The sequence below is a fragment of the Dendrobates tinctorius genome, unplaced genomic scaffold (assembly GCF_039654945.1).
Source record: "Dendrobates tinctorius isolate UK_male_01 unplaced genomic scaffold, ASM3965494v1 ptg000120l, whole genome shotgun sequence".
NCBI classification, from domain to species: Eukaryota; Metazoa; Chordata; class Amphibia; order Anura; family Dendrobatidae; genus Dendrobates; species Dendrobates tinctorius.
Window position 1 is genome coordinate 39,489,527 of NW_027361788.1, and position 25,073 is coordinate 39,514,599.

Here is a 25,073-nt window from a genome sequence, read left to right on the forward strand (position 1 = left end):
ATAGACAGCACCTTTAAATATTTGAATTTTGCATTTCATTATTGGCATGCAGATTAAACCTATAAGTTTGAGGCTTTTAGTGCGCATTTTGATCCATGCATGTAAGCCCATCTGCCAACAGCAAGGGGACCTCTTCTGATGGGGCCCTACACTACCAGCCTTGCCCCTTTCAAACCTGGTAGAGGTAAAAGTCTTTAAAAGACCACTTTATAAAATTTGTAAAAGACAGCTTTATAAAACAACTTCCTCTTTTTTGGCATTCCGATAAATTCTCCAGTGTCTCAGCACTACATACACAGGAATCTCTCATGTATTGTCAGTGAGGGATTAGCTCGTGTCCACGATACCATTGCCTCAGAGTCTGATACTATTAACAATTCAAATATCATTTTCATCTCCCTCACTCAACACGGAGGAAAAATGAAAAGTAAATGTAAATGCTCTGGTAAACGATCCGGCGCTTTACTAATTAAAATATATTTGCATAACCTTTCTGTGGCTACTCAATTGGAACCAAAAGCAATACAATAATTCAGGAGATTGGCATTATTGTTCTCTGAGGAGCATCAATGATGAGAGATACAAACAGATAAAAGCCATGAAGGGCTGGGAGTTCTGCAGTTCAAAAGCAATTTGGGGGTATGGGTCCTGCCTGCGAAAAAAGGGAACGTATGGACAGGAACATCACCCTCGATGGAGCTTGGTTTGCAGCAATTGACACTGGGAATGTGCTTCTGCAAAATGCGTTGGGTTAAGGCTGGTTTCACACTTGCTTTTTTTTGCAGCGCGTTTTCCCGCAAAAAAACGCATTGAAAAAACGCATACAAAAGCATACAACTGCTGCGTTTTTTTCAAGCATTTTTATGAGCATGCATGAAAAAAACGCAGCGTTTTTATGCGATTGTATGCGTTTTTAGTGCGTTTTTACCGCGTTTGCGTTTTTTTCCAACATTAGGTGGCCCCTCACACTAACCCAAACCATGACTTTACTAACCCTAACCCTGACCCTAACCCTAACCCTGACCCTAACCCTAACCCTGACCCTAACCCTTAACCAAACCATACTTAACCCTAACCCAAACCCTAAACCCTAACTAACCCTAACCCTGACCCTAAACCTAACCCTAACCCTGACCCTAACCCTTAACCAAACCATACTTAACCCTAACCCTAACCCTGACCCTAACCCTGACCCTAACCCTAACCCTGACCCTAACCCTTAACCAAACCATACTTAACCCTAACCCAAACCCTAAACCCTAACTAACCCTAACCCTGACCCTAAACCTAACCCTAAACCTCCTTAACTAACCCTAACTCTAACCCAAACCCCTAAATTCCATGGTTAACAAAAAAAAACGCATGTGCAAAAAAAGCATACATAAGCATGCCAATGCGCACATATGCGCACCCATAGACTATAATGGGTGTCTTGCTGTAAAAAAACGCATTGCGCGCACATGCATTTTTTTGAGGCAAGTCGGACGCACCAAAAAATGCAACAGGTTGCATTTTGTGCGCCCGAGCGCATACCGCAAAAAAACGCATGCGCGGTAAAACGCGTACAAACGCATGTGTATGCGCACATAAGCGCATCCCATGCAAAGTATAGGGAAAAAAAACGCATGCGCTATTTAGCGCTAAAATACCGCAAAAAAAAAACGCAAGTGTGAAACCAGCCTAAGGGGGGTGTCCAGATTCAAAATATTGATGGCCTATTCTTAAGGCCCCGTTACACACATCAATGTCCCAGCGATCCCACCAACGATCTGATGTGGATGGGGTCGCTGGGACATAGTTAGCTGATCACTGGTGAGCTGTCACATAGACAGACCCACCAGTGATCAGGTCCAGAGCGAGCACGCTGGTATCCAGGGTAAACAGCGGGTAACTAAGAACTGCGCGGCTCTTAGATACCCGCTGTTTAGTTGCTTTCTCGCTGCCACACGCAGCGATGCGTGCTGGCCAGCGGGAGACCACCGATCAAAAAACGGCCCAGGACATTCGAGCGCGATCAGCGATACCCGGCAGGGAGGCCGGTCGCTGATACGTGTCACACACAGCGAGATCGCTGTGGCATCACAAAATCAGAGATCTCGCTGTGTGTGACAGGGCCTTTAGGCTAGGCCATCAATATCTAGATGGTGGTGGGAAGCCTCTTGGCAGCCCTTCTGATAAGCTATTTGAAGGATTTCCGACACTCGGTGATTCTGCCGCCTTTTCTGCTCTGTTTGTCTGCTTTTTAATGGCTGTGCTTGGTACTGAAGCTTTGTAGTATTAGGGTATGTGCACAGTGTTGGACTGGGGTGCCAAGGGCCCACCAGTCATTGACTTTGGGGGCCCACTTTCACCTGCATATAAATATTATACTACCTTCATTCACAAAATTACCTATATCTCTATATAATAATAAACTGGGTAGTTTGGTTACTGAATGATGAGATGTGAATCATGTGTATTATGCCAAGTATTGCCCACACAGTGGGGTTGGGGGTCCATGTCTGCACAGGGGCCCACTGGGGGGGGATTCCCCTGTTCCCCTATGGGCCAGTCCGAGCCTGTATGTGCACACGTTGCGGATTACTCTGCGGATTTTCCTAAATCCGCAGGTAAAATGACCTGCATTTTACCTGCGGATTTAGTGCAGATTGACTGCGGATTTTCTGCAGATTATGTGCGGATTCCATCTGCGTTTTTACACCTGCGGATTCCTATAATGGAGCAGGTGTAACACGCTGCGGAATTCGCACAAAGAATTGACATGATTTTTCCGCAGCATGTGCACAGCGTTTTTGATTTTACATAGAATACAATGGTACTGTTCACCGCAGGAGAAACTGCTGCGGATCCTCAGGGTCAAATCCACTGCAGATCCGCAGCAGAATCCGCAACGTGTGCACAGACCCTTAAGGATAATGGGACAGCCACTGATATGTAGAGGAGAGCGCTGGGAGCAAGAGTGCAGACAGTCAGACCCAAATAATCTGAAATAAAGGACCTAAGGATAGGTCATAGACAAAATGAACATGGAAAATTATCCCGCATCACCCTAACTTTCATTGCATATACACTCCTCTACATTGAAATTGCAACACCAAGAAGTTGCAGATTTATGGAAATCAAAGGACAGATTGACAGGTTACTGATCGGTCAATGATGAAAAAATGGAAATAAGATTTTGAAAACGTCTTGCTTTACACATTCCGGAGTTTGCGCCAAGTGCAGAAATCCCCACACTTACAGCTTCGGCTGCTATCAATTAGGTTATTAATGGTCGTCTGAGGAAGGCCTGTACCTGGGCAGCAAATCATCAAGATCCGCTGCTGGCAGCTCCCGTTGCAGATGTTTTCATTGGGAGACAAGTCTCGAGACGCTGAAGGCCATGGTAGCACATGTAGGTCAGTCAGGCTGCTCATGGGAGCATCAACAACAGCCTGAATGGGGTTGTTGGCTTGAAAATGGCTCCTGGAACACTTTGGAGAAACGGCTGCACCACTAATTCCATGACTGACCCACTAAGTACTGCTACTGAATTTGGACGTCACATGTCATGTATAGATGTACATAGCAAGAATGTTATTTCTTGGGAAAATATTTAAAATATTTTAATTTGATATTAAATATTGAGATTATTCAGGTACGTTACGACCACTTATTTTTCCCGTTTTTTATAATATAATTGCATGCAATTTTTTTACTGCAAGAATTACTATTCCTGTATACAACAATGACAGTTCATTGACAAGATGCTGATTAAAAAATCCAGATCTGTCAGGAAGCAGCGCCCTGCGTGTGACTGACATTGTGCATACTAGCACCGGGAATGTAGTTTCTGTTGGTACAGTATAATAAGTGCGTGTGACGGCTGCCTGCAGCCTGTTCTACGTCACTATATATAATAGATGTGACTTTCATTCCCGCTTGCCTGGCTCCAGCTTGTAAGCTCTCTTTCTGCCCAGAGAAACAAATCCTTGCTCCTGCCTTATATATCTGATTTTATGGGTACTTTTGGATAAATGCTCCTTAACAGCCAAGATGTAGTGGGGGCTTTTTTTAATCATCTTCTCTTTGTTTCTCAATAATGAACTCAGTGGAAGCGGTCTAAATCCTCATGTAGTGAGCTCCCCCTAGTGGCGTCTGTTGGTAGCAGGAACTTTATAACTTTGCTCCAGCGGTAATGCTGCTTATCCTTAACGGGGAGCTGATGGGGGAGGACAGCCAATGTTTCTTGAGAGCAGTCCTTAAAAGTTAGTTATTATTTAGCACTGGGAACACCCTTTCCATTTGTTCCACTACTGTAAATAGCTCAACACAACTAATATAACAAATGGTTTTCCAAATCTGCCAGAAAATGCCACTTTTACTTACTGCTGCAGTCCCAAAATTATTCACCCCTTCATGGCAAGCATCTTTAGAAGTAGTGCCCCTCTGGCTGTTATAACCTGCGGCAAGTGTGATACATAGCCAAGCACCAGCTTCTAGCAACGTTCCTGTGGAATCTTAGCCCATTCCTCATAGGCAATGGCCTTCAGGACACTAATATTATTGGGTCTGCTGCTACAACCACCTTCTTCAAAACTCACAAAGATCTTTTATGGGGTGGACGTGTGACTTTGAGGACCTGTCCACAATTTTCCAGAATTTCTTCTGAAACCAAGCTTTGGTGGACTTTGAGTTTTGCATTGTCCCATTTAAAAGTCCAATGATGCCCAAGCTTCATCTTCCTCACAGAAGGCAGGATATTTTCTTCTAGCATTTCTTAATATTTGATTGAATCCAACTTGCCCTCCACACACTGTAGGATTCCAGTGCCAGAGGAAGCAAAGCAGCCCCAACACATCACTGAGTCTCAGCCATGCTCCACTGTAGCCATCACCAAGCTTCCTCTATGTTTCACTGTAGTCATCACCAAGCTACCATTATGCTTCGCTGTTATCACTGAGCCACCACAATGCTTTACTGTAGGCATCACCGAGCTACATCTATGTTTCACTGTGGTCATCATTTTACGTTTGGTATCACAGAGCCACCATCCTGCTTCATTGTTGGCATCACTATAGGCTTAACCGAGCCACAGCCATGCTTCACCATAGGCATCACTGAGCGACTGTCATTATTTACTGTTGGCATCAATGAGCCACCACCATGCTTCACTGTTGGCATCATTTAACCACCACTACGCTTCACTGCTGGCATCACCAAGCCACCACCATGCTTGACTGAAGGAATCACTGAGCCACCATCTTGCTTCACTGTTGGCATCACCAAGTCACCTCCATGCTGCACTGTAGTCATCACCAAGCCAATGCCCTTCATTGTAGGCATCACAGAGCCACTGTCATACTTCACTGTTGGCATCACCAAGCCATCGTCATGATTTCTTGTAGTCAGCACTGAGCCACTCCCCTTCACTGTAGGCATCAACAAGCCACTGTCTTGTTTCACTGTTGGCATCATCAAGCTTCCACCATGCTTCACTGTTGAAATCACCTAGCCACCATCATGCTTCACTGTAGGCATCACCAAGCTTCCATCACTTTTCATTGTTGACATCACCGAGCCACCGCTATGTTTCACTGTATGCAAGTTTTCCACTTTTATTTAATTGCTCAAAAGAACAGAATCCTAAAACTTATGTGGCATATTTTTATTGTATGTGCATACTGGAGCCGACGCTTCCTGTGCGTTTGGGTCAGTAGAAGTGACGTTTAAGAGTTTAGACCATTAAAGTATATTATGTGTCTAACTGTACAAATGGAAACCTCAGTGTCTGCTGCCACCAACTCTTACTGCAGAGCTTTGCAGTCACTCCAGGGTGGCAGTTTGTAGCAGCTTTCTCTGCCACATCCAAATAACATAACCAGTGTTCCTCTTACAAACCCTATCACTATGAACATTCAATGTCTTTGTATCTTTAAGTATCTTTTTGTGCAAGGCAATCAACATTTAACTTATAGACAGTTGTCCTGACTTAGCAATAATTCTAAAAAACAATCAAACATCACAGTCACAAACACCTAGGTATTACATTTGTTGTTCATGTCTGATGCAACTAAAGAAGACATTGATTATTGCACTGGGGGCCAGAGACGTGTGCTTCTATGAGGGATTCTATTCAGGGGGATGAATAATTGTGAGACTGCAGGAGTCAGTAAAAATGGCATTTTGTTATATTAGTTGTGACTGATCTATTACAAACAGCAGAAAGTTTTGCTAATAAATTGCACTGAGGGTGAATAATTTTATTTGCAGTTGTATGTATCAATGATCAAGATACATCATTTCCAACAGAAAATCATCAATTAAATTGCATCCATGGTGGCAGACAGGTAAAGATCACATGCACCATGCTATGAACAAAAAATGCATGGTGAAGATGACTGCCACAAGTTTCTACGATGTAGACTCCAGACTATAAAAGGAGCAGAAAGCCCTGAGGAGGGTTCACTACATGCCAAATGCCGAAGAGTTACAATCCATCAGATCCCGAATCTCACATTGCTGAATCTTACATCTCTCCACGATGGATGCATCCAGTTATTGGATTGTGCCTTTGGTTCCTCATGAGTAGATATAGAAAGGTTATGAAAACATAATGTGATGAACAATATTCTGGTTTACTGATGTGTTTAAATAGATTTAATTTCCCCTTAGTTTCTGTGAGAGATGAAATTATTAATTTCATTATTAACACCATCGTATCTGTCTCCTACACGTCAACTCTCCTAGAATGTCTGGAAACCTGGAAAAAGGAGAGATCTCCCTTTATAAAAGCTGCTCCTGCTCTTCCCTCCGCATCTTGTGCAGCATTCCAAACCAAATCAAGTGAAAAATAAAAAGGGACTTTATTAGTTCATCCGCCAGTCTCGTTGCTTCCTCTTCCAGCAGAGATTGGTGCTGCTAGTCAGTTGTGCAGTGGTGACCAATGCTCAGCAGCTTTCTGTAGTTTTAATACAATCAGTGTTTTCTCTGCAGAAGATTATCACAGCAGGACTAGTGTGCAAACAAGTCAGGCTAATTCGTGTAACCACACCCCCACCACCGATTGGCAGCTTTGCTGATAATGATCACAGGAAGCTGCCAATAAGGGGTGTGGGTGGGGTTATACACTGCGCAGCATTAACAGCACTGCTACATCTACAGCGGAGAAAACAGGAATTCTATCAAAACTGTACCAAGCAGCCCAGTAAGTGATACATCGCTGGAATCATGACCTCTGAACAAACCCACCATGCTGCTCTCGGATTACATTACAAAATTTGCTGACAGATTCACTTGAATGATTGTGTATTTCATTGAAATTTTAACCATTACCCCTGTGTGCCTCTTTGGAGAAACAGAAAACATTTCATAGGACAGTGCAGCGGCGTCCACCATCTTGCCTTTTCTGACCTCACCCGTAACTATATGTGCACTCCTGTCTTGGCATCACTGCTTTCATTCCTGAAAACAATCAATCTCTAATTCGACTGCAAACCATCACTCAATAATCTACTAGGAACACCACACATAGCTCCGTCCTCATGAATGATAAATGAAGCAGCAGAAGTAAGCTTCCCCTGTTCGGCCATGACTCCAGCCAGTAAGCAGCAAGCAATTACTGGGATTTACCATCACCCTCCTGGAAAAAAATCTGTGTCCTCATTTCACAGGACCTAAAAATCTCATTGATTGCAACTGAATCAACTGCACTGATGAATTTTCCAATACATGACAAAGCAAACAAAGGCCGGGTTCATGTATTTTCATGAAAGTGCCAGTGTTGGTGAAGCTTTTACCATCACTTCCACATGTGCAATGTGAGTGAATTCACACAGTGATTCTTTTTACCACTGGGGTTAGAGAACACTGCTGGAGAAGTGAAGTTTTGGACCTTTTGTTCCTTTGATGTCAACGGGAGAACAACATAAAAACGACAAAGGGTCCAATACTTAATATGTTTTCTGAGAGCGAGATATTCGAGATGTTTATTTCAATGCTAAATCCATCACCTGTGAGTGATATTATTGAAAAGTGGAAGGAACCACAGCAACTCGGACACAAAGTGGAGACTCCGTACTGTTACAGAGTGGGGTCCGAGTGCTGAGGAGACGGCAGCAGAAAAGTCACCAATGCTCTGCTGACTCCATAACTGCAGAGTCCAGACCACATATGGTATAACATCAGCACAAACACTGCGCCCCCTCCGGACGCTTCATGGCTGAGCAGCTGCATTCAGCCTTACATCACCAAGCACAATGCTGAGTGTTAGATGGAGTGGTATAAAGCCGCCACCGCTGGACTCTGGAGGAGACATGTTCTGTGCAGTGATGGATCACACTTCTCTATCTGGTGTCTGATGGAGGAGTCTGGGTTTGGTGAATGCCAGTAGAACGTTACCCCCTGACTGCATTGTGCCCCCTGTACAGATGGTGGAGGAGGATAATGCTATGGGATTTTTATCAGGGGTCGGCCTCAGCCCTTTGGTTCTAGGGAAGGGAAATCTTAATTCTTCAGCACAAGACATTGTGGATGATTGTAGCCTCCAGCTTTGTGGGAACAGTTTGGAGAAGACCCTTTTCTGTCCCCCATGACTGTGCACAGTGTACAAGGACCATACAGACATGGAGGGGGAAGAGTTTGGTGGAAGAACATGAGCGACCGCACAGAGCCCGGACCTCAGCCCCCATCCAAGAGCAGAGATTGTGACCCCAGCCTCCCCCCCAACATCGGGTCTTACTCTGCAAATGCTGCTATGGATGAAGGGGCAAAAATTACAACCATAGACACCTCCAAAATCGTGTAGAAATCCCTCCCTGAAGAGCGGCAGCTGTTATATCTGTAGAGGGGAGGTAAGAAAAGATCCTGTAGGTGGGAATGTGGGGGGGGCACATACTTTGGGCAATATAATGTATATAACCAATAAAGCCAATGAATATGCCATCACTATATAAATAATAGATAAAACAAAATACTCTTTTGGTGAGAACATTGATGCAGACAACTATGTGGTTTCCGCCGCTATTTCTAGCCGCTTTCAGAAAGACATCACAATGCAGCTTTGTGTTCCTTGCACCCCACTGGGATACATCTTTGTTGTCTTTGCTTCCCCTATATTCTGTATGCAAGCTGCTCGGTAAGACAGGCCATTAATCATATAAAAGCATAGGGCTATAAAACAAGATCTTACATGGGTGCAGACGTAATAACATCTCTACACTTCCCCATGCACATGGTGTGGAGGCACAGATGAAGCGGGGAGGTTTGTCATTTGGCAATACCAATCATGGTATCACAATGGGTTATCTTTAGATTTCCATGGGACTGCTGTAAAAAATTGGTCTTGGCTGTGCACGAAAAATATTACCATGCAGTGCATGGGTGATACTGCTGGATGGTACCATAGAGCGCTATACTGTGCAGCAAACCAAATGCAGCCCAACAGATACCACTGTATCAGGCGGCTCCCGCGGTTCCCATTGATAATATAGCAGACACTAGTAGGTCCCTCCGGTGGTGGAATCCCTTACATATTGGATTTTCACTCTTTTATAGAAACTTTGCACATTTCTCAGAAAAAGGTTCTTTCAAATTCTTGAAACATATATAATTATTGAATTCAATTTACTGCTCTCCTGGAAGGAGAGAAAACTGTCTGATTAGTGCCCACTGGTAACAAATCTATAGCTTAATGCCCAACCCTTTCCTGAGCCGCATGACAAGGGATACGAGTCACCCCATCTATCTGCAAGCAGCTGTTTCAGGGTACTAGCCCCTCATACGTGCACAGCAGAGTTGGGCTGACAGGCTAAATGACATGCCCTTAAAAAGGGTTTCCCCTTGGAACTTTTTTTCTTATGTTTTACAAATTTTTGATGGCTGTAGTAAAATAAGCAGGTACTCACCCACTCTACACCCGTGGTTACGTACAGGATGCAATGGGGAAGTCACATCATCAGTGCTGCAGCCAATCACTAGGTTTACTGGTGTGGCGCCCACGCCCTACGTCTTTACCGCCACAAAATGGTTAAATATGTACTGTTTTGCATGTGTTTTGTAAGCAATGGGAGTTATGCCCCACAACACACACACAACACACACACCACAACACACACACAATTCACCTCACTCCCTTACTTGTCTGAAGCTTAGAGCTTTGCAGACATACCCTAACTGGGAGGGGTAGGAGTCTAGAGTTGTTGTTTTCAGTGAAGGAGAGAATGGAGAACGCTCCTCGAAGCCATGACATGCGCTTCCTCCAGGAGCAAAGCTAAGAAGAATCAGGGAGTCAGCCCCTAGGCCATCCATGCTTTCAGAGCAGGGTGGTAAGCTGAGAGACTGTGCGAGTTTATACAACCAACAGCTGAGTGTTTTCCCTGGGAAGACTGCAGCAAACTAGGATCAGTGAAGGATTGTGCAAGAAGGAACTGGAGCTTCACACAGGATCCAAGCTGCAAGTTGCCAGAGGAGGAATACACAGTGAGTAGTGGCTATACTGGAAGTTCTAGACTCCGGGAAACCTTGGTCCCAGAAGGGATTAGAATAGCAGGAAGCTTACACGGAGTCACAGCAGAGTGAAGGATAACTCCCATTCTGCAGAACAGACTGTAACTTGGTGAGAGTTGTAATATCTTCTCTGAACTGCACATGAACTACAGTGATAAAGTGACTTTCCTTGTCTCCTGCCTTATTACTCCATACCTTCTACTTCCATCACAATCTCTGGGGGTCAGCCCGGGTTGGAGAGGGTTAAATATCTGCACTGCCATCACCATCTACTCCCCCAGGGATCATCTGCAGTGCTGGCTATACTACAGTCGAACACTCCAACTGGCATCACAAATCACTACATAAACTTTATCCCTAATCAATACTCCCCTTTTACATGACTGCCTGGGGCCACGGACCGGGTCACTGCCACTGTGACACATCCGTTTAAGACGACCGGCCCGGTACCGAGTATCCCACGGTCTCTGGGGCGCGACACTGGCAGAAGGCACAAACCGCTGCACGGAGTGTTTGGCTAAAGCACTGTTGTCATAACGTGAGTGCTGTAGCCTGTACGCAATCATGTCCGGCCTTAGGCTACAAGTCTGCAGGAATTCTATGTGACTGCAAACTTGTGTATCCTCACATTGCATGCATTGTGAGCTGTATGGATTCTCAGGTGCTCAGAGCGGTGGACGAGTGACTGCGGGAAGAGTCCTGAGGAGATCATGTGCATATTCCCAGTGCCTTCTGTGATAAGTGAAGAGTCTCCGCAAGCTCAACGATCACTGGGTTTTGGCCATTGCAGCTGAAAAGAGGAAATCGGTAAACCAGGGGAAGAGTCCTGAAGAGATCATTTGCATAGTCCCAGTGCCTTCTGGGATAAGTGAAGAGTCTCGGCGAGCTCAACGATCACTGGGTTTTGGCAGCTGAAAAGAGGAAATCGGTAAACCGGGCAACGTTTTCATCGTTTTGAAATCTCAATATGGAAGAGGCCAGGAGCCATTTGGTGAGCTGCATTTCTTGCTACATGTTCACAGACTTACCAGTGGAAAAGCCAAACTTCACATGCCACAAATGCAAGCTTGTGTCCCTGTTGGAGGAAAAGTTGCAAAATCTCGAAGAGAGGTTAGCTACGTTGAAGATCATTAAGGAAGGTGAAGAGTTCTTAGACAGAGCAGAATTATCTCTTCATGTTACAGAAAGAGAAGAAATTTGAAGTGCACCTGAAGAAAGAGAGGAATGGAAGCATGTGACCCAGAGAAGCAGGTGGATCGGGAGGCAGTCAGCACCCATACTGCTCAGGAACCAGTACCAGGCTCTCACGCAGGAGAACAATGAAGAAATACATCAGGATAAGACTTTGCCCACAAACAGCAACCTTGTACGCCTTCAGAATCCTCCTGGATGGAGAAAGAAAAATGTGAAGAAGAAACGGAGAGTGGTGGTCATGGGGCATTCCCTGTTGAGAGGAACAGAGGCCGCTATCTGCAGACCAGATATAACTTCAAGAGAAATGTGCTGTCTTCCAGGTGAAAAATTAAAGATGTGTTTGACAGGATATCAGGACTCTTCAGACCTACAGATGACTACCCATTCCTGCTAATATATGTGGGGACAAATGACACAGCAAGAAACGACCTGGAAACCATCTGCAGTGAGTTTGAAAACTTAGGCAAGAAAGTGAAAGAACTGGGAGAGCAGGTGGTCTTCTCTTCCATCCTTCCAGTGGATGGCCATGGAACAAGGAGGTGGAATAAAATTCTGCAGGTGAACAACTGGCTACGCCAATGGTGCCGTCAGCAAGGATTTGGATTTCTGGATCACTGAGTGAATTACCTATACGATGGACTACTTGCTAGAGATGGAGTGCACCTTACGAAGACTGGAAAACATGTATTTGGAAGTCGTCTTGCTACACTTGTAAGGAGAGCCTTAAACTAGAACAATGTGGGAAGGGAAGCAAAAGGCCAGAAAAAGCCATACACCTGGCAAATACTAATGAGAATTCTGCTATTAGAAATGGAAATGAAGAACAAAGACAAAAAAATTAAAATAATAAAAACATTGGAGAAAGAGAAACCAATCACAAACTAAAATGTTTCTATACTAATGCACAAAGCATGGGCAACAAACAAGGAGAATTGGAACTACTAACACAAGAAAAGAAATATGATGTCATTGGAATCACTGAAACTTGGTGGGACAAAACACATGATTGGAATACAAGACTAGAAGGATACAACTTATTTGCAAGAAACAGACTTGATAAACGAGGAGGAGGTGTCGCATTGTTTGATAGAAACGCGTATATCTGCACAGAGATTGAAGCTTCAGAGACTGGGAGTTCTGTGGAAACTGTTTGGGTAAGAATACAAGGACAGAACAATGGAAAGGACACCATTGTAGGCATTTACTACAGGCCGCCTGTGCAAGCTGAAGATATCGATGAACTCTTTATGCATCAAATGGCCAAGTTCTCCAAAAAATATGACATAGTTGTCATGGGAGATTTCAACTATCCAGACATTTGTTGGGAATCTCTCTCAGGCAAAACTAACAGGTCAAGGAAATTCTTATCCTCTCTTGCTGACAACTTTATCTTCCAAATGGTAGGGGAGAAAACAAGGGGATCTGCTACCTTTGATCTAATCCTTATAAACAGGGAGGAAATGGTTGAGGAGGTAAAAGTGGCTGGGACCCTAGGAGGTAGCGACCATGCTATTTTAGAATTTTGGATAACTAGAGGCGGAAGACCTGTGAAGACTCAGACGTCAAGGTTAGATTTCAGAAAGGCAGATTTTAAGGGATTCAGAAAGAGAATTGGAGGGATACACTGGCTGGATATCCTTAAAGACAAAAATGTCCAGGAAGGATGGGAAATCTTGAAAAATGAAATTCTCAAAGCACAATTGTTAACAATTCCGAAAAGAGGGAAGAATAGGAAGCATTTAAGGAAACCAGGATGGATGAACACAGAACTTAAGCACATGCTAAAAAGGAAGAAAGAAATGTTTATAAAATGGAAAGAGGGAGGCATATCTAAAGTAGAATATAATGCTGTCTGTAGAACCTGCAGGGCACAAATCAGATTATCTAAAGCGGACAATGAATTGAGGCTTGCAAGAGACGTCAAAAGCAATAATAAAGGATTTTGGGGATATGTCAAAAGTAAAAGAAAAGTCAAAGATGCTATAGGATTTTTACAGGATGAAAATGATGAAATGGTAAGAGAGGATGTTGAGAAGGCCGAACTTTTAAATTCCTATTTTGCATCTGTTTTCTCTCAGAAAGGAAATGTAACAATGTAACATCAACTGTTCACTGTCCTATTAAGGGAACAGAAGAATCCAGAATATCTATAAACAGAAAGATAGTGAGGAAACACTTAGCTAACCTAAATTAATTCAAGTCTCCGGGTCCAGATGAATTACACCCCAGAGTGCTGAAGGAGATAGCAGAAGAAATTTTTGAACCCCTCTCCATAATCTTTGAAAATTCTTGGAGAACAGGAGAAGTCCCAGAAGACTGGAGAAGAGCAAATGTTGTTCCTATCTTCATAAAGGGGAAGAAGGTGGATCCAGGAAACTATAAGCCGGTGAGTCTGACTTCTATACCAGGAAAGATCTTTGAAGAAATTATTAAACAACATGTATGTCAGTACCTGGATAAGAATGAAGTGATTAAACAGTAACATCAACATCATGGGTTTGTAACTAATAAGTCATGTCAGACTAACTTAATTTCCTTCTATGATGGAATCACTGATTGGGTGGATCAGGGAAATGCTGTAGATATATTATATCTTGACTCCAGGAAAGCATTTGACAAAGTATCTCACACAATCCTTATTGAAAAAATGACTAGGTATGGAATGGACAAGCACCTGTTAGGTGGATTCATAACTGGCTTAGTGATCGGACCCAAAGAGTGGTCGTAAATAGCTGCACATCCAGTTGGAAGAATGTCTCAAGTGGGGTACCACAGGGCTCTGTCCTGGGCCCTGTATTGTTCAACATCTTTATCAACAATTTAGATGAAGGAATTGAGGGTAAACTGATTAAGTTTGCTGATGACACAAAGCTAGGAGGGATATCTAATACTAGAGAAGAGAGAGAGGATTCAAAAATATATAAATAAACTGGAGCAGTGGGCAGTAACTAACAGAATGGTTTTTAACAGGGAAAAATGCAAAGTACTACATCTGGGCAATAAAAATGAAAAAAGCATATACAGAATAGGAGGAATAGGGCTAAGCAACAGCAAATGTGAAAAAGACTTGGGTATACTAATAGATCACAGACTGAATATGAGTCAACAGTGTGATGCAGCAGCAAAAAAGGCAAATGCAATTCTAGGATGTATTAACAGAAGCATACAGTCTAGATCATGTGAAGTCATTATTGCCCTCTACTCCTCTTTGGTAAGGCCTCATCTGGAATACTGTGTCCAGTTTTGGGCGCCACATTTTAAAAAAGACATCAACAAACTAGAGCAAGTTCAGAAAAGAGCGACCAGAATGGTGACCGGTCTGCAAACCCTGTCTTATGAGGAAAGGTTGCATGATTTGGGAATGTTTAGCTTGCAAAAGAGAAGACTGAGAGGAGACTTAATAGCTGTCTACAAATATCTCAAGGGCTGTCACATTGTAGAAGGATCATCTTTATTCTCATTTGCACAATGAAAGACTAGAAGTAATGGGATGAAACTGAATGGGAGGAGACACAGATTAGATATTAGAAAAAACTTTTTGACAGTTAGAGTGATCAATGAGTGGAACAGGCTGCCACGAAAAGTGGTGAGTTCTCCTTCAATGGAAGTCTTCAAACTGAGGCTGGACAGACATCTGTCTAGAATGATTTAGCGAATCCTGCTTTGAGCAGTGGGTTGGACCAGATGGCCCAGGAGGTCCCTTCCAACGCTACGATTCTATGATTCTATAAGTATGAAATTTGCATACATGCGGTCATATGCCAACTAGATGGTCTCGGCCTTACTCAATACAAGAAACGTGAGTGAAGCCAGACACACTGAGTCAGAATGTGGCAGGGAGTATGCATATCACATACTTATGGTCACATGACCGCCAGCTTCCAATGCAGGCATGGAGAATCCTGACAGCTTGCAGTGTGCGCGATATGAGAATTCACACGTTTTCAATCACAAAGAGTGACTGCATACTTGTATCCTAAGGCCACTCAACCCCTATAAGTGGACTAGATGAGTATGGAGTCTTATTAGTAATGGTAAAGTAGCTCCATTCTGGAAGAAAAGTAAAATACACTACTCACTAAAGTTAGGGATATTTGGCTTACGGGCGAAATTTCAGGATGAATATAAAATGCTTTCTAACCTTTTCCGGTGAACTTAATGTGACCGTCTGAGTACTTGCACAACTTGCTGTTCTCTAACAAGGAGCCTAATGGTAAAATTCACAACAGGTTTTTGATCCATGAATCACCGAATAAATTTAGGGGTTCAATTAGAATTGGTATTAAACAGTCCTCCACATCATGCTGTTCTCATTTAGACATCATGAGACTAAGAAGACACCTAACAATCGATGACCAGTAACCCGCTATTGGGAGACTTCAAGCTGGATGTTCTCAGATGGAAGAGGCCCCTGAGCTTAGAGTGTCACAAAGTCATCAGCAGGTTGCAGCAGAGATATAGAGTGACTGGAAGAGTCACAGAAAGTCAGAGAAATGGACACCCTTTGGCCACATCCCACACTGATGACCACGTAATTGTGAACAATGCCCTTCAGAACCGAATGATGAATGCCACACAACGTCAGGCACATGTAAGGGAGGTGAGAGGCATCCAAGTGTCACGTTAGATTAATTGTTTGTGGTCTACGTGCTAGACGACCTGCAAGAGTACCTGACCACACCACCAGGCAGGGGTCGTCACCAGTAAGCATCTATGCTTAACGAGGAACTAGTGGGCCTCAGTGCTGTTCACTGATGAAAGTCGATTCATACTGATCAGAAATGATGGCCGCCATCAATGTTGAAGACATCAAGGAGAGCACTATGCATCAGCCACTGTTGTTACCAAACGAGGCTTTGGTGGTGGTGTAGTGAATACCGAACTGCCCTACACTTTGTGAATGGTACAGTGACAAACCCCTACTAATTGAAGAGTACATCATTAATCCAGTCATTCTGCCTTTGCACGAACAACACAGGCTTAATTTCATCTTCATGGATGACAATGCTCCAGCTCATCGAGGTTGCATAATTACAGAATGGGTGATGGAGACTGGGGGACCTCAAATGGAGAGGCCTTTACTTTCTCCAGACCTGAATCCCATAGAAAACCTATGGGATCAGCTAAGTCACTGTGTAGAGGCTCGTAACTCTGTACCCAAGAACATCAATGACCTGATCGCCGCCCTTCAAGAAGAGTGGGACGCCATGCCTCAGCAGATAATAACTTGACTTGTTAACAGCATTAGACGTCGTTGTCAAGCTATAATTGATGCTTAAGGCAACATGACAAGTTATTGAGACATTGACATTTTTGTTGGGGTATAACCCCCACTGTTGTTAGCTTTTGTTTCAATGAATTGTTTGAGATGAGGAATTAACCATTGACAGCTTTTACTTAAATGCCCTACTTACATGATAAAATATCACTGTAGCATGAACTTTTTACATTTTCCATAAATTTCGCCCAAAATCCAAATATCTCTAACTTTTTGTGAGTAGTACGGTATATCTCACCTAGGGGTTGGCAACCTACGAACTTGCCGTTGTTGTGAAACTCTGACTCCCAGCATATCCTGACAGGAGCAGGCCAGGTCGAAGCATGGTGGGCATTGTAGTTTTACTACAAGTGTATTCACATACGAAGCTATAATCGTATACATGCACAGAGGATCTACAACTTTATACACATACGGTATGCACACTGTAGTGCAGCGGTGTCCTCACTGTGCAGTGATGAGGCAGTGACCCAGGAAAGTTCAAAGTAAACATAGTTTTAATGTCCAAAACTTACAAACAAAACAAACAGTATCCTTTGGATCGCAGCCGGGAAACAAGGCAGTCTGTAAATGCATCTAGTTGCCGAAGGCGACTGCACCACTGTATTATGCTGCGGGGTGCCAGTGGTTTGCTCTCCTTGGCTCTATGTTCTCTCACAGAGGCTGAGCTTTTGCAGAACCTTCCGCTCTGCACCTTGCAAACCCAACACTTACACACCCAACCCTCTGTTGCAGGGGCTTTAACAATCAACCTGTAGGCCACATGAAAAACACCCCGGGGGAGGAAACGGACCGCACCACTACCTTCCTGTAGTCCGTTTAAAAAATAAAAGCCCATGGCAGGATTTCCTAAATCTTCCTTGGAGAAGTAGCTTTCCCAAGACCAACACTTTTATTTGGCATTGCAATCACAGCTATGCCTGTAACTGCAATGCACTCCTGCGGCCTCAATATTATGGTTCTTTGCACATCCTGGGGGACACATAGCAACCCTCGCATATGACCCCAGTCACTGCCTCACAACACACATAGAGCTGCAAAATAAAGACATGATGCACATATACGGCATATGCCAGAGGTTGTATAATGGATGTAGTCTTGCTGACAGATGATCTACAGCGCTAGAAATAGTCATATGCTACGAAAATAAAACATAAGAGATAGGCGCAGGATGACAGGAGTATGTTGCGCAGATAGACACAATGGCGACAGAGAGAGAATAAGCAGGAAGATATATGCCGGAGATGACGAGATGGGCTGAGAGCAATGACAGACTGCAGGATGCTCATAGATTTAAAGGCACACTAGACATACAGTCTGCCTCATCTAAATTCACTGCTCAGATGAATTCATTCTATATCTCCCTGTTATCAGCCAGTTCAGGGACAACCTAAAGCTACAGCAGACCACATCCTGTTGGTGGTTTATCACATTTCTGGACTATTTCACAAAAAGCCATTAGTCCATAAAGATGATATGACCTGAATTTATAAGGGTACTTGTGTATTATACCCTTATAATACCCTGGTTGTTACTTCTGTGTTCCTATACACCCTGCTATGGCCCCCCTCCTGAGAGTGCATGTGCTTTGTGGGGACTTTTTGCTTACCTCTTTTTTGGGCCACAAGTGATATGATGGTATAGAGACCTTAACTTCATATGACAACATGCATTTCCTGTAACAATTCTTCCAAATAAGGCAGAGGCTAAAACCTTAGTTCCTTCATAAATGGCATAACAGCGATGTTCAGTACAGTTGCAGAGTACCTATAGAGTATTTCTTCTCCTACTGCTAGTATCCCACACTATGGTGCAGTACCCCATGCTCTTTCCTGGTCAGATAAAGATCCAACTTTGTACTCTGGTTTGACAAGTTGTCAATAGTCGACTCCTCACTAGATGCCTACAGGAATCATACCTTTGTTATCTCTATTTATGTTTTGTAGGTACTCACTGGAAGTGAAGAATCTGTCTTGATATGATAGTCACATTGGCCAATGTGTGTCGCTGATTTGCTTTCCTGTCTCTGTATTCCTGCTGTTAGATAGTCACTAGCTCCTATAACACTGTTCTGCACTTAAACCCTTTGATTCCTAATTGCAGCACACTTTCCACTCGTGGCCTGCAGCTCAGATGATGCTTCTTGCTACTCTAAGGCTATGTGCACACGCTGCAGATTCACCTGCGGGTTTTTTCCCGTGGAACCGCAGGTAAAACCGCAGTTAAAGTGACCTGCGGATTAGCCTGCGGTTTTGCCCTGCGGTTTCACACCTCTACTATGTTAAAAGTGTTAAACCGCAGCGGAATCCGCAGAAACAAATGACATGCTGTGGAAAAAAAACCGCAGCAAAACCGCGCGGAAAAAACCGCAGCGTGAGCACTGCGGTTTTTTAAAACCCATAGGGTTACATGGTACTGTACCATGTCTGCGGAACTGCTGCAGTTCTGCAGGGCCAAAACCGCAGCGGAACCGCAGCAAAAACCGCAGCGTGTGCACATAGCCTTATAGCTCAACCAAAACCCATAGAGGATCTAGCTTCCTATCCAAATGCCCCACTAAATCTTTCCCACTTGGGTTGGCCTAACGTGTTAACCCTATCCTAGGCTAACAAGCTGCTGCAGGCTAGTGAATGTAAAATCATGTAACTATGTCACATAAAACAGCAGGTCCATGCAGTAACATCTGGGAAGTCTTCAAAAAAGGTGCACGACTGGCATAATCTGAACCATGATGGAAATATAATGGACCCAATATTTGGCCAATGGGATCCATCGAGACTTGTTAAAAATTAGGGACGTCATAAAGTGATCCCCCCAAGGCCAAATTTGATTTAATAAAAGGTTGTCTTTGTAGTCAATCTTTTCATGAACAGAAGTCATGATGGTCAAGAATAGGGTCCATTGTCACACATGATCGCCTGTCCATTTTCTACTTAAAAAGAATCTTAACTTATCTTAGTTCTATTTTTTAAGGACAGAAGTAGTCCTGTATTTTGAGCCCATTTTTCAACAGGTTCTATAAAGGCAGTATCCATGCACAACATTTTTTATTGGCCCTAACATTTTTTTTTATACATATTAATGTATTTATTTATTTTACTCAATTATAGCGCCATTAATTCCACAGCGCTTTACAGACATTATTGCCACTGTCCCTGATGGCAAAAGTGACTAAAAAAGCAACCAAAAAGGATGAGAACAGAGAAATGGTCTGTGGTCACTCCTTCCAGAATCACTCCTTTATAGGGATTGTCTTGCTAATTACCTATAATTTATACCTGTTGTCTGTCCCATTTGCACAACAGCTGGACAAATTGATTCACAATCCGTGTTGCTTCATAACTGGACAGTTTGATTTCACAGAAGTGTGTTTGACTTGAAGTTACATTGTGTTGTTTAAGTGTTCCTTTTATTTTTTTGAGCAGTATATATGTGTGTATTTTACATAATGTCTTGTTTTTGTGTGGCAACTTTGCAGAGAAGATTCTATAAGAAGGAATTCAGATTTGTCCATTTTTAAATCCAGACATTTCCAGAGACAGCAATTTCCAGAGGGTTCGCCTACGCACGAGGTCTCTGCACACAGCGAGCTAGCATTAGTAAATGAGATACGGTACTAGTAAATAAAACCGCTGGATGAGGTTACATGCACCTTCAAGCTAAGCAAGTAATACAAAGTGCTTGCCTCTAGGGGACAACGGCATGTTGCTGTGTCTGCCCCCAGGGGGGTTTATTGATATGCTTCCTCCTTCCCCCTAATAATACAGAGGGGAACATTGCCGGGTTTTAAGTGACAGTCCATCTGGTCAGTGATGAAAGTCTTACATTTTCTTCTGGTTTCTCATCTTTTTGTTTTGCCAGCATTTGGTGATATATTAAAAAAGAATGAGATAACAAATGATCGCTGACTGCATTTGGAAGCAGAGCACAGGAACGCTCTGAAGACACGGATACATCGATCACCTGGTCTACCAGATGGAATGGGAGTTTACAGCTTGACAGAAGCAAAAGGTCTGACTCAGGCAAATCTGGGTGTTTGACTATGAATCCGAAAGAAAGGACTATTCATTATAAAACAGAAATCATTTATCAGAATCCAGACTGAGGAACAGGGAAGCAAAACAAAGACACTGGATGAGACAAGACATGGCTATAAGACCACGAAAAGCAAGATGCAATGAAGACAAAAAACTAAAATAAGGAACTTGTGGGTTTTGGATTAGCCATCATTAGTACTCCCAAAACGGTTGACACTTTGCACGTTGGCATTGCAAACATATTCGCTTTCATTCCTTGCCAAAACCATGGTCCTACAAAAGAAGGAAGATGGAGACCAGAAGTCTATAAAGCTGTGGAGAATATTAAGTCACATAGTCAAAAAACCAGTGACAACAAGTGCAGTCTGACTTTATATGGGTTCACTCGTCACCTCTATGTCCCTCTGGTGTTACATGGTGGCCAACACAGTTCATTGCCTCCTAATCCATATGAAACCAGGAAAAGAAAAATTGTGGCATGCGCCGTTGCAACATTATAGTGGTTTTCCCATTGCTACCAGGAGATTCAGGATCACATGGTGACACTGGTCCCAAAGGGTCCATGCCTGATGCTCTGTGTTAGCGCTTAGTAAAAATTGCACATGGCGGCTTACAGGGTTCCACTGAATCTTTTGTCTTTGCTTTCACATCATGCTCCTGCATATTTATTTTGACACAGTTTTTTGCATTGTACTTTTGAAGTTAAGCAACAATTAGGTTTTAACATGAGATGAATCTATTTCATGTGACCCATGAGGTTTGCCTTGTCGTGGAAGGTGGGCTCACTCAATTTGATCAAATTGGGTATGTATTTTTTTGTATGAACCAGACAGAAATGCAATTTACATGAATCCATATATTTAATGCTAGCATATATCTTTGCACTCGCAAAGCAAATCATCTTTCGACTTTGCTTTTTCATTGCCTATACATAGTATCGATTTTGAAAACCTGCCATTCAAAAGTGGGCAAATTGTGGTGTTTTAAATGTTGGGAAGTATGCATGTAAGGAGATAAACCGGACCGTGGGTACCTGCATTCCTGGTCCGGAAATGAAAGGGCTGCATCCTCTGCTTCCGGGGGGAAGCCTGAGGTGAACCTTCCCCTGCTGCAGAAGGGAAGGAAGAGAGAGACGGAGTTTCCTGCTGACAGGAGGCAGCGGGGAGAGCCCAGAAAGAACACGCTGACACAGGGGGAGAGGAAGGAAAAGCGCGCGCTGCAGGAGAGTTTGGCGCCAAGAAAGTGTAGCGCGCAGAGAAGAGGGCGTTCTGCTTCCCCGACCCGAGTGTGCTGGTCCTGTGACAGGCCGTGCTGCTGCTGCCCGGAATAGGAGCTCTGGTGCTGGGGGAATTAGCTGTGCCAGCAGAGCGGAGTGTGCGGAGCTGTGCCAGCAGTGCGGAGTGTGCAAAGCTAAGCCAGGTGCCGTACACTAGGAGACATTGAGTACCGCACCCGCTTTGTCCAAGTGTGACCGTATGCTCAAAAGAGACCTCCTGCTGAGGACTGAGACAGAACGACAGTACAGGGTGAGCGCCCTTTGTGCAAACGTGGACCCGCCAGCCTCCGTGACAGGAGGAGACTCCCTTGACAAGTCTGACACAGTCGCTAGTGCGTGCAGGCTGGCGTTTGCAGTGACAGATCTGAGCCCCTGAGAGTAGTAGCTGGACTGACCAAGGAGCGCAGCACTGTCCCTGCGGGGACACATTCTGAGTGTGAACTTGTGACTAAGAGTGGTGAGAGCAGGACCCCCGCTCACCACCCAGCATCCTGTTGTTTACCCCGGAGGCTGTTTCTTTATCGTGGACAGAGACTTGAGAGACTGCATGTGCCGCTGTTGTCGATGCCACTGTTGGATTCCCACCTGTCAGAGACTGCGACGAGACGACCGGCGCCGCTGTTTCCAGTGCCACCGTTGGAACCCTGTACTTCCTCACAACAGAAGACTACAGTACCATAAGTTTAACCTCTCGTTCGTCCCTCACCTATCCTGCTAACCTTCCAAATCTGCCCATTCCTCGCCGTCACCCTACAATCCCTCACTCCCTGCGTGGAGTACATCCCCTTGTAAATAAACCTGTTTAACCCTTGCTCTGCCTCCACATGTGTGACTGCATCCCGCGTTCCTGCAGGTTATTACATGCATCTCAGTCACTAGTTTGCACCAATGCTTTTATTATTTTGTTAGTAGGTAACGACTGTCTTTTTTTATGTATATGTCTGCTAAATGACATTTCCTTGATGTCCAACAGCAACTAATGAGAATGATCTACATCTCAGTTCACCCATTCACACAACTAGTAGCACCATGTAACTAGGCTAAACATCATCATCAGCAACCACGTTCAAGAAAATCTATAATCATGTATTTGCGGTTTGCTGGGTTTTATGTCTCCATTATCAGACACTGTGCAGACAGAAAATGACACCGAGCCAAAGTAAGGAGATTATAACCTCGGGAGGAGGTATGGTCTGTAGATCTTCATATGTAACGCCCTTTGTTTTTGCTTTTTTTAAGAAAACGTCCAGTAATTGTGACAATGAGAAACAGGAATATCTGTTTTCCCGCTCCCGTGGCTACATCGGGTGCTTCGTCTTTACAGCTAATTGGCACATTTCTATTCACGTCTCCATGTCAACTCCTTGAGCCATTGAACAAGCAATGTTATTCTACGCAGGACAGAATGCCCTAGTTATTCCGTATACCACGAGAATTATAATCTCCATAAGCAACCTTGTATTTATGGCAAAACATTTTTTATAAAAATAGGGATGCACTATATACTGAATCTGGTTTTACATTTGAACAAAATCAGACTTTCCAGAGAAGACAAGGATAATAATAATAATACCAATATCAAAAACATTACTCAACCATCCAAACCTGGTCAAGATCCACCAAGTCCATCACATGGCAAAGTAAGTCAGTACTTTTTTTCCCAAGTCCCATACCTGTCTGTATAACGTGGACATCACTGCTATCACTGAAGGCTCGTTGTCACTTACGTTATACAGGATGTCCGTCCATCCTTCCATGGTAATACACTGGAAAACCGTTAAGACTGCAAACAGGATATTGTCAAAGTTGGTGATTCCAAAGTTAGGTCCTTTCCAATACAATCTGCACTCTGATGTTGTATTATCACAGGTTTTAGCCGGCTGTTCTTCTCCACATGGGAAATCAGCAACTGTTTCACCTGTTTACAAAGCATAGAGATTTGACTGGTTAAGATATCGCAATCCTTTCCTCCAATATTATATATGGTACATACAGTTATTGTATATGAGCCTTGATCAAAAACCAAAAAAGATTTAGAAGTCACATTCTGTAATTTTGATACATATTTTATTCTAACTAAATATTACTTTTGGCATAGCTGTGCTTTGACTATTCTTGCAGACTATGGTTCTAACCTTCCTTCTGTAAGGGTTCCAGACCATTTCTTGTAACAGGAAAATAAGTGTCCACTGAAGTTGGTGCAAATCGATTCGTAAGAACAGGTCCAACATCAACAACATTAATCTCTGACCACTGGATGCCATGAGAACTGCCCTTGCAGATGGCATGAGTGATTCTTCTTTTGGTTAGTCGACCTGGCACATTGTCACGTCTGCATGACGCTACAACAATGACATCTAATCAAAAGAAAAGCCACCGTTGCCATCAGGTAAAAGGTAGTTCTCAAGATTCTCATCCAGCAGCCAGAGATTACTGTCGTAGCTGATGGATCTAGTCCTGAGGATCGATGAACATCAACTCTAGTGTCCACTATTTGTGAACTAGTGAAATACAGTGCCTTGTTAAAGTATTCGGCCCCCCTGGAACTTTTCAACTCTTTCTCACGTATCATGCTTCAAACATAAAGATACCAAATGTAAATTTTTGGTGAAGAATCAACAACAAGTGGGACACAATTGTGAAGTTGAACGAAATTTATTGGTTATTTTAAATTTTTGTGGAAATTCAAAACCTGAAAAGTGGGGCGTGCAATATTATTCGGCCTCTTTAGTTTCAGTGCACCAAACTCACTCCAGAAGTTCATTGTGAATCTCTGAGTGATCCAGTGTTGTCCTAAATGACT

General features: G+C 43.5%; 1 protein-coding gene across 1 annotated transcript in view; it reads right to left on the reverse strand.

Annotated features, from left to right (window-relative positions):
• Positions 1-25,073, reverse strand: part of CACNA1B (calcium voltage-gated channel subunit alpha1 B) — a 443,201-nt gene that overhangs the window by 250,040 nt on the left and 168,088 nt on the right. Inside the window, exon 6 of the mRNA XM_073541186.1 lies at positions 23,998-24,188. Coding sequence (XP_073397287.1) covers positions 23,998-24,188 — 191 coding nt within the window. The remainder of the gene's footprint in view (positions 1-23,997; positions 24,189-25,073) is intronic.